Source organism: Pseudopodoces humilis, chromosome 1 (assembly GCF_049639895.1).
Source record: "Pseudopodoces humilis isolate 2021_Gansu_Grassland_sample_001 chromosome 1, ASM4963989v1, whole genome shotgun sequence".
Lineage (NCBI taxonomy): Eukaryota > Metazoa > Chordata > Aves > Passeriformes > Paridae > Pseudopodoces > Pseudopodoces humilis.
The window spans coordinates 22,817,308-22,836,487 of NC_142200.1; the positions used below are offsets into that span (position 1 = coordinate 22,817,308).

General features: G+C 39.3%; 1 protein-coding gene across 4 annotated transcripts; it reads right to left on the reverse strand.

Annotated features, from left to right (window-relative positions):
• Nucleotides 1-673: 673 nt before the first annotated feature.
• Nucleotides 674-18,288, reverse strand: NDUFAF6 (NADH:ubiquinone oxidoreductase complex assembly factor 6). 4 transcript variants are annotated; one of them, XM_088055601.1, is made up of 9 exons: nucleotides 18,122-18,288; nucleotides 14,646-14,745; nucleotides 13,611-13,733; nucleotides 11,517-11,573; nucleotides 9,808-9,910; nucleotides 7,197-7,330; nucleotides 5,312-5,413; nucleotides 1,321-1,377; nucleotides 674-822 (listed from the first exon to the last, which is right to left on the reverse strand). In XM_088055601.1, exons 1-9 carry the CDS (start codon nucleotides 18,286-18,288, stop codon nucleotides 694-696), a joined length of 972 nt encoding a protein of 323 aa, XP_087911727.1. In that variant the 3' UTR covers nucleotides 674-693. The 4 variants fall into 4 exon arrangements, with proteins under 4 accessions (XP_087911727.1, XP_014109839.1, XP_087911729.1 ...); XM_014254364.2 differs by having other exon boundaries at nucleotides 14,642-14,745; nucleotides 18,122-18,229; XM_088055603.1 differs by lacking the exon at nucleotides 18,122-18,288 and adding an exon at nucleotides 14,861-15,122.
• Between the last annotated feature and the right edge of the window lie 892 nt (nucleotides 18,289-19,180).

Here is a 19,180-nt window from a genome sequence, read left to right on the forward strand (position 1 = left end):
AAACCAAGAGCAGAGTGAAAACACCAGAGATAAAAAATGTATTTTGTTTAGTCCATGCTAATCCATACATAGTAAAGTACAGGCTCTCTTCCTTGATTACAGAGCTATCCTCCCACTGCCTATAGTCACTTCAATGCTCAATCTCAACACACAGTTAAATAATTTCTGCTAAAGCTTTTCCTGACAGTTTTCTTTTATTCAAATACACATGCTCATTCTTCCAACTTTGAAGCATCATCACTACTTGCAGGAAACCTGCTCCTTGCACTATATAGAACTACTTAGCTGATTTATAGGACATTTACTGTAAGTGCTTTTGGGCACAAACAAAGCAGTCTTTTTTCTTTTTCCTTTTCTCAGCAAAGAATCAGAACTGTCAGAAGTATCCATTAGTACAGTGTTTGTCCAAGAATTCTGTCATACTGCTGTTATTACAGGAAAGACAAGAAAAGCAATCTCAGACAAGGACATATGACTTGGCAGACAAGTGAAAAAGAGATATCAGCCTAATATCCCAAGAAGAAACTTAGCTACTGCCAGCAAGCTGACAGCTACATTTCATGTGCATCTGCTGTTTCCCTGGAACTGCATTTTGCAGAAATGTGAAGTCAGACACTTCACAATTCTAGCAAGTTAAGACATTGAAGAAAAAACTCAGCACTCTGAATCCATATTAAAATAACCAAACAAACTTTAATATGTTTTTTTCCAAGATCTAATATACAAATACAATGGTAATAATGTACTCTTCTTTTGCAAGCTTGGATGAAATACATTGAAGTCCACTTTTCGCATGTTATATAAATAATCATCTAAAGCAACCTAGAAAAGAAGAAAAAAGCTTAATATGTATGGTGCACACATGTAATTAGGCATTAAGTTTAAAAAGTAATATAAGAAACCAAATGCAAAACTGCAAAAAAGGCTTGACAGTTTGCCTGTGCTATTAAATGGTAATCATCACATTCCAAGCATATAAAAAAGTCAAGTTTTGTGAAGAGATGCATTATCTTTTAGTAGACCAAACACCAAGTTATGAAAATAGACAGGATTTGGGGCTCTTGCATCAGAACAGCAGCCTATGAATAAAGAGACATCTTGTGTGGAATGATGTAGTTAAAATAGAAGAGTTAGAAGTCTTGATCAAACTGTAAGGTTCTGCAGTCAGGCACACATTATGATTTCTATTAGTTTAGGTATTACATCCTCCCAAAATAGACATGTGAAGTAGTAGTTAACCATGCTTAATCTGATACTCTTCACAAATGTATCAGCACAGTAATAAGTCCGTCATTTAAAGAGTGCATATATCACACCCACCGTAGAGAAAAAAGCAGGATACGCCTTCACGGGAACTTTCTTACTGAAAGATCTAGCCTAAAAGTAAATGGGGTGGGAGGGAAAAACAAAACACAAAAAAAAGTACTTATCAGAAGAATTTAACATTTCCAATTAAACATCAAGTACTGTATATAATGCTTAGAGGCAACAAACTGTATTACCAGTGTTATCCCTTTTAGACATCCTGAAACTGTAATGTTTCATTCCACAAAAGCTGTGTACAAAAGCTGTTACACAAAAGTATGTAATACTGGGAGAGGCTTACTAAAATACTTCCATGATTTGACAGACCTCAAGATTATATACTATTAACCAAGGTAAATTAGCATGCCTTGTTCCAACAAAGTCCCAAGCTGTATCTGGTTTAGTAAATACAGTTTAATTTTTTAAATTTTTTTTTCCAATAGACAGAAATAATGGAAGACCAGAAATGCATTTTTCTGTGTGCATCTTTTTGGTTCAATGTTGCCATCAGTCCCAGGAGTTCAGCTGTAAATGCTCTGGTTACATTTCTGAGACGTCAAAATGATCTCAGTTCCACAGTATCTACATCTAAAAATCTAAAGCATGGCTGCATCAAATCTGCAATTTAAACTCATATTCAAGTCAGTACATCTAAAAGAGCTGAACAAGTCTTCCTGTAATGCCTTTAAAAACAAAATCCCTCCTTGTTTTGTCTTTTCTTACAGGCTGAAACAAACTAACTCACTATAAATACTGGTAAGAATGTGTGAATTTGTTAAGTTTAGTTTTTCATGGACCTTTCCAGACAACTGAGAAAATGAGCCTGAAACTTTAGGAGGAAAAAATTATCTATCTTTTCAGAAGACAAATTATTTTAAAATTTTGAGATATAATAACAACTGTGTCTGTTTGTGTGCATCTATTTCTAAAATAGAAAATTATTCTTCCCTGATCTAATCCTCTGCCCTTCCATTATTAATTGCAAGACGAAAAACTGAAGTAGTCGTGTTTGACCTTCTCAACCCAGAATGTGTCATATGTCATTCAGAAAGCATTTTATCTCCCTTGGTAAGCTGAGTCTCATAATGATATAGCACAACTGAGACAAATGCAAAAAGCCAGAAGGGAGACCCTTTTCCACAAAAGGAATCAGGGAAGGGGTGCTGAAGAGGAAGAGGGACAGTGTGTAAACGTATTTGTAGGCTTTCAAGGAAACACTTTGGGGTACTGACAGAACATTTTGTTATATGCTTTTATGCTGATAAAACATACCATTCCTAAAAGAGAAAACTGCAATCTTCATTATATTTTGCCACCTGCTGGTCAGCAGTTGCAGTGTCAGGAAGACCTGACCATAATCCAGGAATTTTCCTCCCAAGATTAAGGGCCATATGACTACAATATGTTTCGCGTAACATGGCTGAGACTCCATTCAGCATTTCAGATTTCTGTGTCTTCTGGCTGTGAAATGGGAGTGGTAATTGTTACCCTCATCCTCTAAAACACATGGTTTGTGTAACAAATGCTGAGATAGCTAAAACCTTTCTGCAGGTTTGAACTTTACCCTACCCTGTAATCCCAACTAAAACAAAAGATAAATGGCTGTAAAGACCCTCAGGCAAAACAAAATGGTGATTTTATACAGCAGAATAGATGCACTCTAAGGCACCAGCCCATTATATTCACCTAAAGTCCTAAATACCCAGCAAATGCTTCCAGCAAAAGCCCGTTTCATCCATTAGGCAGGGAGCATCCTTGTCGTTGCATTAACAAAGACCATCTGATTATGAAGGAGACCAATACTCTGTTACTGCTGCCAGTTATGGCCAGTTAAGTGGTTTGAACACTCTAGAGTTCCTGCACTGTCAACTATTCACTGATGATGGGAGACTAGAAGGAAGTATTCAGAGTTTAATTTTTTTTTAATTTTAATTAAGATGATATAACCCATCCATTAAAAAACACAAAAAGCAGGGAGAAAATGGGAGGAGTGCCAGGATCAACATTCAGTTGAATAAAATGCTAAAGCTGCCCTAATCTGATTTCTTTGTATTCATACTTTTCTCTTTAGTCTCCAATTACATGATGACATTGTATACTTTCCACAGGATCCTCCCAGTGAATAACATGGGCAGGGCTCTAGGAATGAAGCAGGAAGAAAGAAGGCCTGTTCTCTTCAGGAGTTGGTGGCTCATGTTGGGAACCAGGGGGCCAGTGCACTATGAATTATCAAATTACCTGAAAGGTTCTGAAGAACCAAATTCTCTTCCTGCTTCTGTCCTGAAGTTTCCACACAATACCAACAACCAAATTTTAAGTATGTGGACCATAAATACACATTACTCATTTTCCATGCCTCCCATCCCTGAAATGAAGCATTTCGGGCCATGCACTTGCCATTTTTCTAAGCCTAAACTGCAACTAAAGGCAATGGGTTTTATAGACTGTACACTATGGGTTGAAGGGTGGTGAATTAAAAAAAAAAAAAAAAAAAAAAGAAAAAATCCAAATATTTCAGCTTGAACAAAGAAAACTGAGTTTTGATGTTGTACTTGTCTCTGTTCCCTGCTTCTAAATGGAATAAACAGTTTTCCTGGGCATGTGACCACAAAAACTGAGACACCAGGTTAAACAACGTGAACAGGAATGCCTTAAATGCAAATTATAATTAGTGTATGAAAAATAAAGCCAAAGGGTACACAGAATCATAGAATGGTTTGGGTTGGGAGGGATCATCTGGTTCCAACCCTCCTGCCATGGGCTGGGACACTTCCCACTACACCAGGTTGCTCAAGGCCCCACCCAACATGCCCTTGGACACATCCAGAGATGGGGCATCCACAGCTTCTCTGGGAAACCTGTGTCTCGCCACCCTCACAGCAAATAATTTATTTCTAATATATAATCTGAACCTGCTCTCTTTTAGCTTAAAGCCATTTCCCTTTGTCCTTAATGCCCTTGTAAAAAGTCCCTCTCTGGCTTTCTTGTAGGGTACCTTTAGGTACTGGAGGGCTGTTATAACATGCACACATAATTAAGATAAAATAAAAACGTTAATCAGCTCAGTAGGCACTGACTGAACAAACCAGGGACGCCCCATTTCAGAAAAAAGATTAAGGGCTCTCCTATTTCGATTGCATAAGATACTGGGATCACAGGTAATGCTGTAATTGAGGGTTATATTAATGGTGCAAATGCAGAGATAAATCTGGCATTTCTTTATTCTGAAGTGGTATCTTTCCAGACTTTGCAATACTCTCAGTGAACATGCACTCGTAGATGTAAGAAACTTTTTGCAGCGCTTTGTTTTCCAGCTAGAGGCAGACAAAGCATTGCCAATAAAACATTCTTCTGCTTTTGAACTGTGCACTAGCAAGCATCTCAGAATGTAGCTAGAAAAAAATAAAAGCATCAAAGTAAAAATAGGACTCTGCAGGTCTTTAAGGCCCATCAACCACTGTTCCAGCCACTTTCCTAATTGACTTGGCTGCATGCCAGAAAATAAATAAACAGAAAGCACCTTTCTCAATATAGATTTGGGCATGGCTGGTCATGTCAGGGAATGAATCCCCCCTCCCACACACACAAACCAGCAGTTAAAGGCAACATGCTCTGTTTTCCTGGTAGCCATTCAACTGTGCTGTGAAATACCGTAAGCAGATGTGTTTTCTATGGTGCAGTGCTCATCCCATGCTGGCACATAGCTGCACTTATAAAAGCCTCCTTAAAGTTTCTCTACCAGTAATACTTCTTTTAGGCAGCATTTTTATATATGAAATTGGACCTGGCTGTGAGTACACTGCCTCCTGTGCACAAAGATAATATACAATAGTTGTAATCTTTGAATCTTTTGTGTGGTGGGATTTTTTAAATATAAACTCTCAAAATAATGGAAGGTAAAATATTTGAAATTAAGTAAGTAGGCAGCTTTAAGTCTTCTAACAACAAACACTTTGTGAAAACTAGCATCAGTTATATTTATTTAGATAAATAAAAGGAATCTCACATGTTCTAGATGAATATGAGCCTGGCTGGCGATGTCATAAATTACATCTCTCACATTTTTCTCTTGCTTGCCTCTTATGAAATCCTCTTGTGAAACTCCATGCTAGACACAGGGAGGAAAACCAAAATCAAAAATGAGAAAAAACCCTCTATAAATATCAAGTTACCATTTTTGCTCCTCAAAAACCTGTCCCAGCAATGAGGCTAAGGAGTAAAACTAAAACAGCCTAAATGTTCTACTCTGCTCTCTCATTTTTTAATTCCCTTTCTTTTGGTCAGTCACCTGGGGAAAAAAATCAAGAGAACAAAGAGAACAATTGGTATAGACTCTCTGCACAAGTTTGTTTCCTAAAATTTTGTGGTCAGTAAAATAATAAAATCATATGTTAAAGTCTGGGGGATTTAGATTAGTTTAGATACCTAATTTTTCAGACTATAATCCAAGAATCAAGCAGAAGAAAGCCAGTTAACAGCTACTACAGAAGCCATGCTGGCTTTTGAATCTTGGGATTGGTGTGCACATCCCAGGCTTGCAAAAAAACCAACCAACCAACCCCCAATCCACAAAACATCAAAGCTATCTCCAAAAACCAACCAACCAACCAAAGCCGGAACCACCAGAAAAGAACCCTTCCAAACTCCAAAAAGCTAACTCCAAACTTATTCTTTGACTATAGTGACCAATGTTAAGCCAAAATACAGCATATGCAGAACTGCACCAGCTGCCCACTCCTCTCAACACTCAGGCATGTGAGAGCTGTATGAAGGTGGGCAGGAATGCTTCACAGGAGGTACAGACTCAGGAGAACTCCACAGTTCTTGCCAGCAGCCAAAATGCTTACAAGACTCTCTGTACAGAAGGGATACAAGCTGTTTTTACAGTTTCACTGCAGAACACCTTCCGTGGCAAGGAATGACTGAATTTTCAGGCTATGTTTGAAACGCTTAAAACTTGGAAGGCCTCCCATAATATGCAGTCCCAGAAGGGCTGAAAGCAGAGTGCAATTCTTTTCTGCAGGCTTATAACCCTAACCTATATTAATATCTACATTTTTTGCAGCTTCCTACATTACTAAACTTCCAATCCAAACTTTTAATTGTATTAAAATTATATTCAGAAAATACTAACACAACCACCTTAGGCATCACCATTAACTGCATAGATTTTGGTTAAGCTGAAAAAGAACAGCATAAACATTTAAAAATAAAGACTGGAAATTAAGGACTAACAGCTGAGCAGCCTACAGATTAATCCATGGAACATTAATGAAAAATTCTGAGCTTTAATCCCATTTTACCTAAACTGCAAGATCTGCTAAATTCCAATTCAAATTTGATGTACAGTTTAAATTGGAGGACTATACCATCTCCTACAGAAATGTACTGAATACAGGCCTGTAACTGTCAAATATGGAACAGAATAAAACCCACAAACCACCAGCACATTATGAAAAGGTAATAAAGAGCAGCACAAGAGGATTGTTCAAAAGTAAAATTTCTCACAGTGCTTCCTTTAAGGTGATAGAAAAGGCAAAAAAAACCACAAAAAAAAACCCCAGACCCAACACCAAAAACCCCAGGCCTCACTCTGCATATGCATTTTTATAACTGGAAAAATTCCTGAAACCTAAAATACTAATACACTTAATAACAATAAACAAAGAAACCCCAAAGAGAAATCTAGAGTTTCTTGAAGACCAGTCCTCTCACTTCCCAAAAGATATAAAACTGTGACAATGGCATATTATTAGGCCACAGCAGAATGAGTAAAAATAAAGAAAAAACACACCATTTATTTTTGGCATAATAAATTATGATCTCATATCTAGCCTTGAGAAACACAGAAAAACTATACTGTTCAATTCTAGACTATTTGCTTCTCTTACCAACATACAAACGTCCATGGGAAGAAAGACCTTTTGTCTTGTACAGTGATACGGAGTTGCTCTTAAACAGGTAACTATGCCTTGTGCTTTCCCAATGTGACTGGCTGCATGGTCAGCATGGATGTCCCTCACACCTAAAATTGCAGAAATGGCATGTTTAGAAACATGCAATCAAGCCTTTTGAGGGGCAGGGTCTTCTCTGATGAGTATCACAGTCATACTTTGCATTGGTCCATTATAGAACTATCCATGTGCATAAACTGCCTTGAGATCTCATCTCAGAGGTGCAAAACAGGAGGACAATTCATTCATTTCCACACTCAGGAGCAAGATGCCTCTTGTTGCAGTATCTGCAAAGGGTATACTTGGCAGAGCAGCATCTATTCAGATATAACACACTGGTACACAAACTCATTTTCATTGGCATATCCTCTCCCAGGATAACAGTATTTCAGGAACTGTTTTTCCTGCCAGAAAAAGTAATTCAAGTGTGAGATTCCTGACAAGCATTAATGCTTACAGTTTGGTTTCATGATTAGCTGCAGCTGATTCATCAGTGTAGTGAAGTCAAAGAGAATGATCCTATGCTTCAGCCCCCAAAACTGTATTTCTGCTCCCTCCCTTGTGCTGTCAGGAGCGATGAGGCAAACTGAATCAGATCACCAAAACAATGGAAAACTGATGTTAGTTACTGCACAGACACACTACTGTGAGAACTCGAAGAGGGAGATGACTGGGGCAGAGCAGCATTGCTCTTCACAGTAAGACCATACAAGCTTGCCTTAGACTGATTATAAAGCTGAGCTGGGATAAAATTAAAATTTAAATTAAAATTTATAAAACCTCTAACAGAAGCAGCATCCTACAAAGAAAGAAATGAGGATACAGCAATTACAGATCGATGAGCCTAACTGCCATCTGGAAATAACCCTGGGGGTACCACATTCACTGCAGACCCACTGTCTGGGTCTTCAGTGGGTCTCAGAATCCTCTGTGAAAGAGTGACTATACCTAGAATATGGGGACTGATTTTGGCAATGGCAGCAGAAAGCAAAGTGTGGCTTGGAGGAATTATTTACTAACTACTTAGGTAATTAGTCAGAGAGCACAAACATCAGTAATTTTTAATGACAGGAGTTGAGAGGAAGTACCAGGACTTTGGACGACATGATTACCAGTCAAAATGAGCTTGACAAAAGAAATAACCTGAAATCATCAAGAATAAAACAGCACTAGTACTGGCAGAGATACACACTAACTGGAGACTAGTTAGGAAAAGTCTAAAAAGCACAAAAAACATGGCCTGAATGAAAACATGTCCACCCAATCTAGAAAACACTGCTGATGAGCAACACCAAGAAAGCGGATGTATTTGATTAGTTTCTCCGTTTGCAGGAAAAAAAAATCACAGAAGTTAACTGTTTAATATGCAGTGAAGGAGACTTCTGCTTAGACATTCTGTTAAATTTGAGTGTTTTAAAGAAGTTAAACATGACAATAGAACACATAGAATATTCAGAGTCCCCACACAGATTTTCAAAGAGTCTTATCTAATTTGTACGAGGAATGAGTGATTCAAGCATGACTGAACTTATTCAGGATTTCTCAGAATGGAAGACACTGGCATTTCTCATATTCCTACATTTCTTCAGTAAGAGATTCAGAAAGACACTTGCAACATTTCACTGATTTCCTACTGAGGAAGCAAACATCAGATGTTAAGAAATAAGTTCCTCAATTCTTCCAAAGAAGAATGTACTCACCATCCTGCTCTTTTTACTTCTCTTTTTTCTATTTTTTTAAACTTTTTTACATCAGTATTTGCCTTTCATCAGATTAGTCTGATAAGAAGAAGGAAAATATTGCTACTATTATACTTAATGATAATAACATAGTAATAGTAGTAATAATTATAATTTTCACCTATTCTTTACATCCAAGCTCATATTTGGAATACTTCCATAATGCAACAGACACGTTAGTGAAAATTACCCTTTTCTTCACTACAACTCAACAGTTCTTAACCAATCTGTGGTTCTTACATTAGACAACACACAGACAGTAGCTCTTGATCACAGGGATCACCTTCGTTGCATTTTTTTCAACCTCCTCATTTACTGATAGTTATCCTACTTCTAGGAAGAGGAGAGGATTCAGACACAAATTTACATCATCACCAAAGGAAGTTTATAGGCTGGTAAGCTGTCTGTTTCAAGATAATCAGTGTCCATCACTGCAATACAGAACAGTATACAGGATACCTACAGCACTTTGTATTCTGACAAGCAGGACAATTGAAACACAGTGAAGAGCTGAATTTACCACGTTCTTTAAGAGGAGAAAGAACAGAGAAAACAAAGCAATGAACAACAGTAGGAAACTGCACTTCAATGAGCTCTGCACTGAGGAGCTTCCAAGGAATGCACAGAGTTCTATGCAGTACAATTCCACATTTATGGTTCAGCACTCAAAAGGTATCTGAAATTCTACCTAGGACAACTTTTACTGAAATCAAACTCCAGTGGGAAAGAAAAACTTTTTGAAATACCAGTAAATATTGAACTTGCACTAATGACTTATCAGCAAAACCTAGAAAGGGGAAAACACCTACCCAGCGTTTCCAAGGTGAGGTACAAGAGAGCACTCTGAGTGTTCTCAGCGTATGTTTCGAGCTCCTGGATATTACGGTACGCCCTATCATCCAAATTCTTCTCCTGGAATATAAACATGGAGCTTCAGTAGAACACAAACATAAATGCTGTTTGTACAGGCTTATTATTACAGTCATGTCAACCCAATGCACTACCAAAAACAGAAAAAAGGACAAAATTGAGACAGAGAGAGAGAGTATAAACTCAGATAGAAGCAGTCATTAAAGCTTATAGCAAGCTGAACAAATAACTATACTCAACTGCAGCCAAGTAAGTCTGCTTATAGGAGCAAATACAACTTTCTGCAATAATATGAAATCAGAATTCTCCATAAAAAAAGAAACAGCCAAAACAAAACATCATATGGTATTCCTACAGTATAGGGTTGTCAATTTTAATATTTAATTTGCATCTGAAAAAGAAATTTAGATAAACAGGAATGTATTTTTTAAAAGCATAAAGTAAGTCTACTAAATGCACACAAGTGTTAAAGTCATGTAAAAAACCATATATTCATAGAATCATAGAGTGGTTTGGGTTGGAAGGGGCTTTAAAGATCATCTAGCTCCAAGTTCCCTGCCACGGACGTGGAAACCTTGTACCAGTCCAGGCTGCTCAGAGGTCCACCCAACCTCTGAACACCTCACAGAGAGCCTACAACCTCTCTGTTCCAGTGCCTCACCACCCCCACAGTAAGCAATTTCTTTCTCAGATCTAATCTAAACCTACCCTTCTTCACCTCAAAGCCATTCTCCCTTGTCCTATCACTACATGCCCTTATCAAAAGTCCCTCTCCAGCTCTTGTAAGCTCCTTCTAGATACTAGAAGGTGCTCTAAGGTCTCCCCAGAGCCTTCTCTTCTCCAGAATCAACAGCCTCAAATCTCTCAGCCTGTCTTCACAAGAGAGGTGTTCCAGCCCTCTGAACAACTTATTTGCACTAATGAATAATACACCCAAAATAATAAAATATACCCAAAACTGTAACATCCTCCAGCATTCCTCCTGTCCTAGGAGTTTCTGTGGTTGAAACATACCACTCTTAAGACTAAAAAGCAGTCTTAACATTAAGAAAGTCTGAAGTCTTTCATAGCAATGACCCTCTGCAAGTAACTGACCATCAATTTGCTCAATTTATAGCTTCACCAGACACTTACTTTAACTGCAAAATTAGCTTAGGAGATTCCTGCACTCTGCTTTTCATTCTTGTCCTTGTGTCAGTGTTTGTAGCAACATTACTGTACCAGTGATACTTTTAATCTTGTTTTTTCCCAGGAAAAAAGGTGGCTATTTTAAACTCCATGTGATCTGAATACTCCAGTTTACACCACTGCTTAGAAAAAACTCCAGTCATGATAACGGGTAGCTTGAAAGTGTGGCAGAAGGAAGTGTTCAGATAGGTCATTTAATTTTTGAGATTTTATATCCATGTGAACTCACAAACTATATCAATTTAAGACAAAAATAAACAAAGGATTCTATTAGGCATTCTGGCAGAACACAAACTATGGAGAGTAGCATCAAGGAAGCATTAAAAAAATCTAGCAGTATCATTTTAAAAGAGAACTGCTAGTGTCTGGAAAATCATATAAGCCTTTGTTTTACATACAAACATAAAAATAAGGAAATATGACTAAAGCCAGAATGAGACTCTTAAGATTAAGTACTTACTCTTTCATCTATGATCTTCATGAACCACATTTTAGTCAAGTTATGCCTCTTGACAGCCTGAAAATTATCAAATAAAATCTCCATGTTAATGTATACAAAGTGATGGTAGTACTGCATTCTGAAGGCTGAAATACATTTACCTGTTTAAAACAAGAAATATATTCACTGGATTAAATCAAAGTGGCATGTCAGTGCAAAATGAGAATCTTCTTCAAATACAAAAAATTTTCAGCTGGCATTTACTGCAAGTTGCTGCACACAGTAAAAGAAATACCAGACATCAAGCCAGCTAACTAAAAGCATTTCTTTAAAAATGTCTTTGAAATTAATTTATTCTTGGAGTCATATGTTCTCACAAAATATTTGCAGATAACTATGTTCACTTTCCAAAAAGAACAGTTTCCTCCAGAGTCCAGCAATAAAAATATTTCCTCTGTAAATCCTCAAGAAAATGTCAGCACAGCATACTAATACATACTGTAAAGACAGCATGCTAACAAAGCAATACAATTAATATTACGTGTTTGTTTAAAATCATATCACACAGCATCTCATACTCATGCATTCTTCTTTTGGTTCTTGTCTTATATTTGACTTCCTTCCTGTGCAACTTCATTCGATCGACTTGCCTTCAATCTTCTTAATTTCATATTTTGAATTTTTCAGAACATGTCAGAAAGGCTACAATCACACATTAAAACATCTATAAACAAAATTTACAGAGCAGTTTTCTCACAATTTAGTCCTTATAGCTCACTTTCAACTTTTTTACATCCATCATATTAGTGAATATTTTTTCAAAGTTTGACAAGACCAGATCTTGTTGATTCAATAAATTCTGCTTAAGACAGTACTTGGTATATGAAAAGGCAAATTTTAAGTTATAACTACAAATGTCAGTTTTGACTCCCACTTGTTCACCTCAAGTATCATTTTGTAAATTAAATCCTTGAAACACTAACTTAAAGGACCAAACTCAACTCAACAATGCTAAATTACCCATATTATCCATTTTGAGTTACCTTCATTCAAACATGAATTCTTATTTCTCCAAAGTTTGAAAAATTGGCTTCTTCCACAGAAATGAACAGAGAATTAGACCTCACTTTTCATACGTTAAAAACAGACAGAAAAGTAAGATCACACATCATAGAGTTGCTGTGAAAGTTTATATTAAAGTCACCAAGAACTGAGCTATTGATAATTATAGAAATAATATTAAAGGCTATTTATTTACTTTACTAGTGCATAAAAATTTGGAACCCAAATGCAGGTATACTTGGATATAGAAAACTTCAGGAACATGCTTAAATATCACAAATTAAATTTATTCTGGAAAATCACATTGTCCTCATATAAACTCAACAGCAACAAAGGAGTATACATAGGATATGCTGTGCAAAGATATGTTAATTCTATTAACAGCTCTGCAATACTTGTGAGTTCAGGTGTCTTTCCTAATCCTTTTTCTATGAATTGCAATGACATTCTTGGACACTTGTGAAGTCATGGGCATCAAATGGGTCACTCTTGGAGTAGTTGCGGAAATACGTAAATAAAATCCCATACTGACTGCAAAAGTCACCAAGTCACATTGAATTGTTTGTTCACTCCAGTGAACTAACTGCAATGTTCCGCAGTGCTTAGAGCTATCAGAGCTCCTTTAAAATACTTTCTGAATAAATATTTTTCATCATCTTATTTTGCAAGCAGTTCTTTTTGGATTGTATTATATTGGTCTTCCTTTACAGGAATCATACATGAGGTGAAATCTCATCAAAAACCATTCTTCTTCCACTCCAAAACCAATTTTCTGTTTTGTGAGAAAGGAGTATGATTGGCAGTCTTAGCTATTGGAAAGGATTGCAATTGGTATCCCAGAATCTGAATGACTTATATCTGAATACTGTACTAGTTTTGGCTGGGATAGAGTTAATTTTCTTCACACCACATTTATGGGGCTGTGTTCTGGATTTGTGCTGGCAACAGTGCTGTTGGTTAGAATGGATGCAGCACAGCACACACACAAAACACTGGCATTATTTCCCACAGTAATAATAAAGCAAATTTTAGGACAAGAAAGATGTATTTTACCCTCCACAGCTCTGTAGCAACGGGCTGATGTGGTGGGTTATCGCTGTATATGTCCTCTACAGCATCCCTCCAGAACTGCATCCGCATCAGACCCGTAGTCTTCTGAGTTATGGAGTCTTTAATCTGGAAAGGATACATCTGGAGTGAAAATCAGTGTCTTTAAGATACTTGGTCTATCTATGTTGAAAAGACAGACACAGGACATAGTCAAACTCAGAAGGGAAAGAGCTCAGTTCAGAATTGACATTTATTCCTTATAAAGTTTAAGAACACTACATAGAGTAAATGCAACATCTTCACCAAAACCTGATTTTAAAACCCACAGAGATTAAGTTCTGGGCAACCCTCACCTTAGCTTTCTTCCCTGAAGGAAATAGCAGTGAGAGGAGCGAGGGAGGGCACACCACAGATTGGTCTAAGCACAGCCCATGAAAGCTGGTTGGAGGTTTTGCCTGGTCAGCTCATTTCCTGGATCACTCCTTTATGGAAAGCACTGCCAACTTTCCTGGTTGCACTGGCGGTTTCTGGCCACATAGCAAAGGGGAGAGAGAGAGAGACTAGAGCCACTCCTCTCCCACAACTCTCTAACAACAATCTTCCCTGCTCCAGCCTTTTCATCACCACGCTCCTGCCAAGACTTGGTCCTGATGACAGCATCCCATTTTTTGAGTGACCTTCTACAGTTAGATTTAGGTGCACTTTACCCATTAACTGCACACAAAGCTAGGATTTGGATGCAATCACATAACAGAATCAAGATCCACTGTTTGTTACAATTCAGTTTGAAAATGCATAAACAAAAAAGTTGTAAAAATCATACACATAAACAAAATAATAGGGCAGGCTGGGTACTTTCCATGGGCCATTCAAAACTGGAGGTTTGTACTGCACTATTTCTTTATTGCCCTTGACAGTATAAAAGTTAATCTTGGCAAAACACCACCTACTACAGAAGGAGTACTTACAAGTGTAATTCAGAATATTGAAATTGTTATTTTAAATTTCCAGAGTTCACAAATGTATTTTAATACCTGCCTGAGCCAGTTCCACATTGAAGGCTCTCAAGGCGAAAGCAGAGGTTCGAGATTCTGCAGGCAACAGCAAAGAACACAGAAATCCTTCATAGTCACGCTTCCTATAGAAGAATCAAAATGCACATTTGTTATTTATAGCTCTAAGACAATTGGATGTGCTATTCCTTAGCACTGAACTCCTGAAAGAGTAGCAGTAAGTTATAGCTCAAAACTGACTTTGCAAACATAGCAGCTTTTAGGCTTGTTTTAAAATAAGATCAACTCCAAGAGAGAGGACAGGCTGTTTGAACTCTCAGTGCACCTCTGAAATCCACATCTCAAGATATCTGTCTAAAGGCATGAAGGCAGGCTGTGGCAAAACTGCAAATAGAATCCAGATTGTCCAACTTGCAGGTTTCTGTTCCAAATATGAAACCACAATTCTTTAAAAGACTGTGATTTGGAGCTTGGCAGAAGAGTGCTTGCTTAACCATTAAGTTTTTGTTTACTGGCAAGTAAATTCAAAGCATAAAACCTCCGGGAGTTGGCAGTTTTGCTGCAGGTAAGTCATTGCCAAGCTGGAGTGATGTGCCTTCACTTGGCCACGTGGGTGTACCATGAAATTATAAACACAGCGCTCAGAATTATAAATTATGAAATCACTCCAGCTAACAAAAACACCTGACCGCTTCTGAAAAGCTAAACTGCTTGTTTTGAACATTATTTTTGTGTACTTTCTGATAAGCCTGAAACCTGATTCTTCCTCAGAACAAGACAAGCTCCCAAGTTTGGCCTGCAGAGTGGAGAAGCAGGTTGTGAAGGAAAAACACTTGTACTCATTTTCATTAAGTGTTCTTGCACGTAGTCCTGCTTCTTTTGAATATGATCTTAAAATAAAAAGCCAAACTAAACCCAAGGATTATTAAGGTTGCTACTTTTAGCATCAAACAAAAACAAAGTGAAGTTTAACAGAGATGCTTAACCCTACAATACAGAGCAGCTGAAAACTAGCAAATGCATAGCTTCCATAACTGTTGTCAAACTCTTTTAGAGCTTGATGCAAATCCAGAATTTTCAACAAAAAAAAAAAAATTACATTTTTAAGTTGTAGTAAGCTTTAGAGGACACCTTCATATTACAGAAGAGATGCATTAACCCTCCCTCAGTTAAGACATTTTCTGAAAAGTGTTATCAGCTCAAAACCTAATACTTTTTTCAAGATTAGTTGTAGAAATACCCAGTATTGCCCACTCTAGACAGAGCTGCATGGTTTACAGCCACATTTCCCCAGTTCCAGTCTGTGTTGTTCACACAACACAGAACCACCTCTACTTTCAGAAAGGAAACAAATACATTACACAAAGTACACAGCAACACAATAAAGAAAATTGTCTTCCCTGTGGTAATGGTGTTGACATTATGGACTTTTGGTTGGTTGTTTTTTTTTCAATTATTCCAAGCTTAAAAGTTTAGTAGAGCAAATCCATTAAGCCTCAGTAAAATAAAATTGATATTGCTATAGACCACATTCTACCCCAACCCTATTCAAGTATCAATGTAAGGAATGAAGAAAGGAGGGAATGACCTTAAGCCAGGTATTGAGTGTTTTCATAGTTTTCAAATATGTATAAGCTTACATATGAACCCACAGACAGAAGAAAAAATAGTAATGGTCATAACTGGGCTTTCCACATAATGAATTTATAATAAAGCTATCAATCCACAAGCTTGTCTTTGAGAGCAGACATTGTAGACATAAAACATACCTATAAGGGAAACATATTTTTAGTCAAATAGCTTGAAGTGAATTTAGTTGTTTAACAGAAAAAGGAAGACTCAAGAGAAAGTGCATCTTCCACACTGCAAAAACAAATATACATTATTAAGGCATAACTCAGTTGTACTTCTTAATGTGTTGGAGACTCAAATTCAGAACAGAGTTGCTGACACTTGCATAGCCCCAAGTGTTTTATTTCTGTTTGAATAATAATTCCTTCCACTTTTTTATAATTATTATTATTCCCATGCAATATTTGTGCTACAGGGAACAGCAGTTTCAATTAAATTATGACAAAAGCCTAACTACCTTTCATTTTACTGTTTTGAATGCTGGTGTCCTTCTCATTAGTCCTTTTATCATTTAACAAAAATACATATTAAAAAAAAGTTTTAATTCAATCATCTCATTGGAACCTATTCTGTTCACAGTTGCTTGTTACTGGAAACATTTCACCTGCAGATGTTAACTTTACCTGTATACTGTCTGTACACACAGCCTCTGGTCTCCTGAGTATCAGGGAAACAAATCTTGGGTAGAATAACTACGAAAAGAAAGCTGTATTCTGAAAATCATGAAAAATGCACCGTGGCTGTGCATTCTGGTGTGTCTGTACAGCTTCTTGGGGCTGAACATTTAAGATTGTCCCATTTCTTTCCCTTTGTTCTACTACCTCACACTACTGCAGACCACACACACTTTTCCGTCTTTTACAAGCACCAGTTTGGAGAAGATAATCCTATTCCACTCTTTCTATACACACGTGGAACCCTTCTCTCAGCTTTTGACAATCATCTGGAACAACAGTATCCAAAAGGAAATTACCTAGGTCTTTACTAAGAGATATAACATCTTACTTTACAAAGAACTGAATTCCTGGGAATTACAAAGCCACCAAGGGGCCCTACACATTGTTTACAGCCCAGAATCCAAGAAGTGGCCTGACCTGGAAGTGTCTGACTGCACTCCTGCTCCTCTTGGAGCATTTTGGGTTTGACAAAGAATAAAAGGATGTTTTGGACACACAGCCCTCCTCTTGTGTTTAGGATAGAGAAAGTACTGAGCTGCTCCAGCTGTCAGATGCGCTCTGCTTTGGCCTGTTTCTCGAAAGTGCACTCAGAAGCATGGCTATTTCTCAGTAGCCAAGATCTGAAAACGGCCGATGTTTGTAAACATCCACTTCGGTGATTTCGCTCTCCAAAACATCAATACAAGGAAGCAGAAATGTTCAATATTTCTGAAGAAATGCAGCCATGAAGGGGCGGGAGGAGGAGGGGGTATTGCCCGTGGGAGGCTGCCCAGGAAGGTGGTGGAGCGTCCCTCTCTGGACACATTCAACACCCACCTGGACACGTTCCCGTGTAACCTGCTCTAGGTGACCGTGCCTGGGCGGAGGGTGGGACTGGATACCTCCAAACGTCCCTTCCGACACAAACTAATCAGTGATTTTGTGTGCAGGTTAAATCATCCGTGCGGCCTAAATACGCGCCTGGTTTCCACGCTCCCGACACGGCGTGGTCCCGCCGGTGCACCGCCGCCGGCCACACGGGCTATTTTCGGGGCCAGGAGAGCCCGAGGGCGGCCCGAGCAATCCTTTCCGGGAACTCGTCAGCGTTCCCGTCGGGTGGGAAGCGCTGCCGAGCTTTCCCGGGCCGGACTCGCCGCCCCGCTCTACGGAGCGCGCAGCCCCGCGCCTGCAGCTCCCCGCGGTGGGCACTCACCGCACCAGCTCGGCGCAGTACTGCACCGCTCCTCCGGCCGCCGGGCCGCTCCAGCCCGCCGCCGCCGCCCTCCCGCCGAGCGCCGGAGGCCGCGGCAGGCGCTGGCCGATCCCGCAGCGCCGCCGCTGCGCTGCCCGCGCCATGCTGCTCGCCATGGTGCCCGCCATGGCCATGGCCCCGCCCCGCGCACGGGCCGCCGGCAGGGGGCGCCCGCGGCCGCGACGCTGTGGGGGCGCGCGGCCCTTTGTGCGCTGTGAATGGCGGCGCGCACAGGCCGCCCGCGCCTCCAGCGCCTCATGAGGCCAGTCCCTCCGCTCCTCCGGCACAGGGGCTGGAAAGCAGCCCCGCGGAAAAGAACTTCGGGGTGCTGGTCGGCAGCTGGCTGAACATGAGACAGCGTGTGTCTGGGTATGGCAAAGAAAGCCAATGGCATCCTGGGCTGTATCAGCAATAGTGTGGCCAGCAGGACCAGGGCAATGGGAGCACTCAGTGTTGGTGAGGCCACACCTCAAATCCTATGTCCGGTTCTGGGCTCCTCACTGCAAGAAAGACTTTGAGATGCTGGAGCAGTACAGAGAAAAGCAATGAAGCTGGTGAAAGGTCTGGAGCACAAGTCCTGTGAGGAGCAGCTGAGAGAACTGAAGGTGTTTAGCCTGGAGAAAATGAAGCTTGGGGGACGTTAATGCTCTATACAAGGCCTGAGAGGAGGTTGTAGCCAAGTGGGGGTTGGCCTCGCAGGTAACAAGTGACAGTACAAGAGAATTGGCATAAGCTGTGACAGAGGAAGTTTAGGTTGGACATTAGGAAGAATTTCTTCACAGAAAGGGTGATTAGACATGGGAATGGGATGCCCGGAGAAGTGGTGGAGTCGCTGTCCATGGAGATATTTAAGGAAAGACTGGATATAGCACTTAGTGCCTTGATCTAGTTGATGTGGTGTTTGGTCAGATTAGGCTCAATGATCTCAGAGGTCTTTTCCACCTAATTGATTCTGTGATTAAGTTTTTATAGCCGGTACCCAAAAAACTTAAGGAAGCTGAATTGTCAAAGCCTCCCTGT

Excerpts from the sequence above, each read along its gene's own strand:
- NDUFAF6 (XM_088055601.1), bottom strand. The coding sequence starts at position 18,288 with ATGGCGGGCACCATGGCGAGCAGCATGGCGCGGGCAGCGCAGCGGCGG. Across the intron at positions 13,734-14,645 it reads TCAATGTGGAACTGGCTCAG|ATTAAAGACTCCATAACTCA; the intron begins GCAGGTATTAAA and ends TATCCTTTCCAG. Across the intron at positions 7,331-9,807 it reads CCTCACCTTGGAAACGCTGG|GTGTGAGGGACATCCATGCT; the intron begins GTAGGTGTTTTC and ends CTGCAATTTTAG.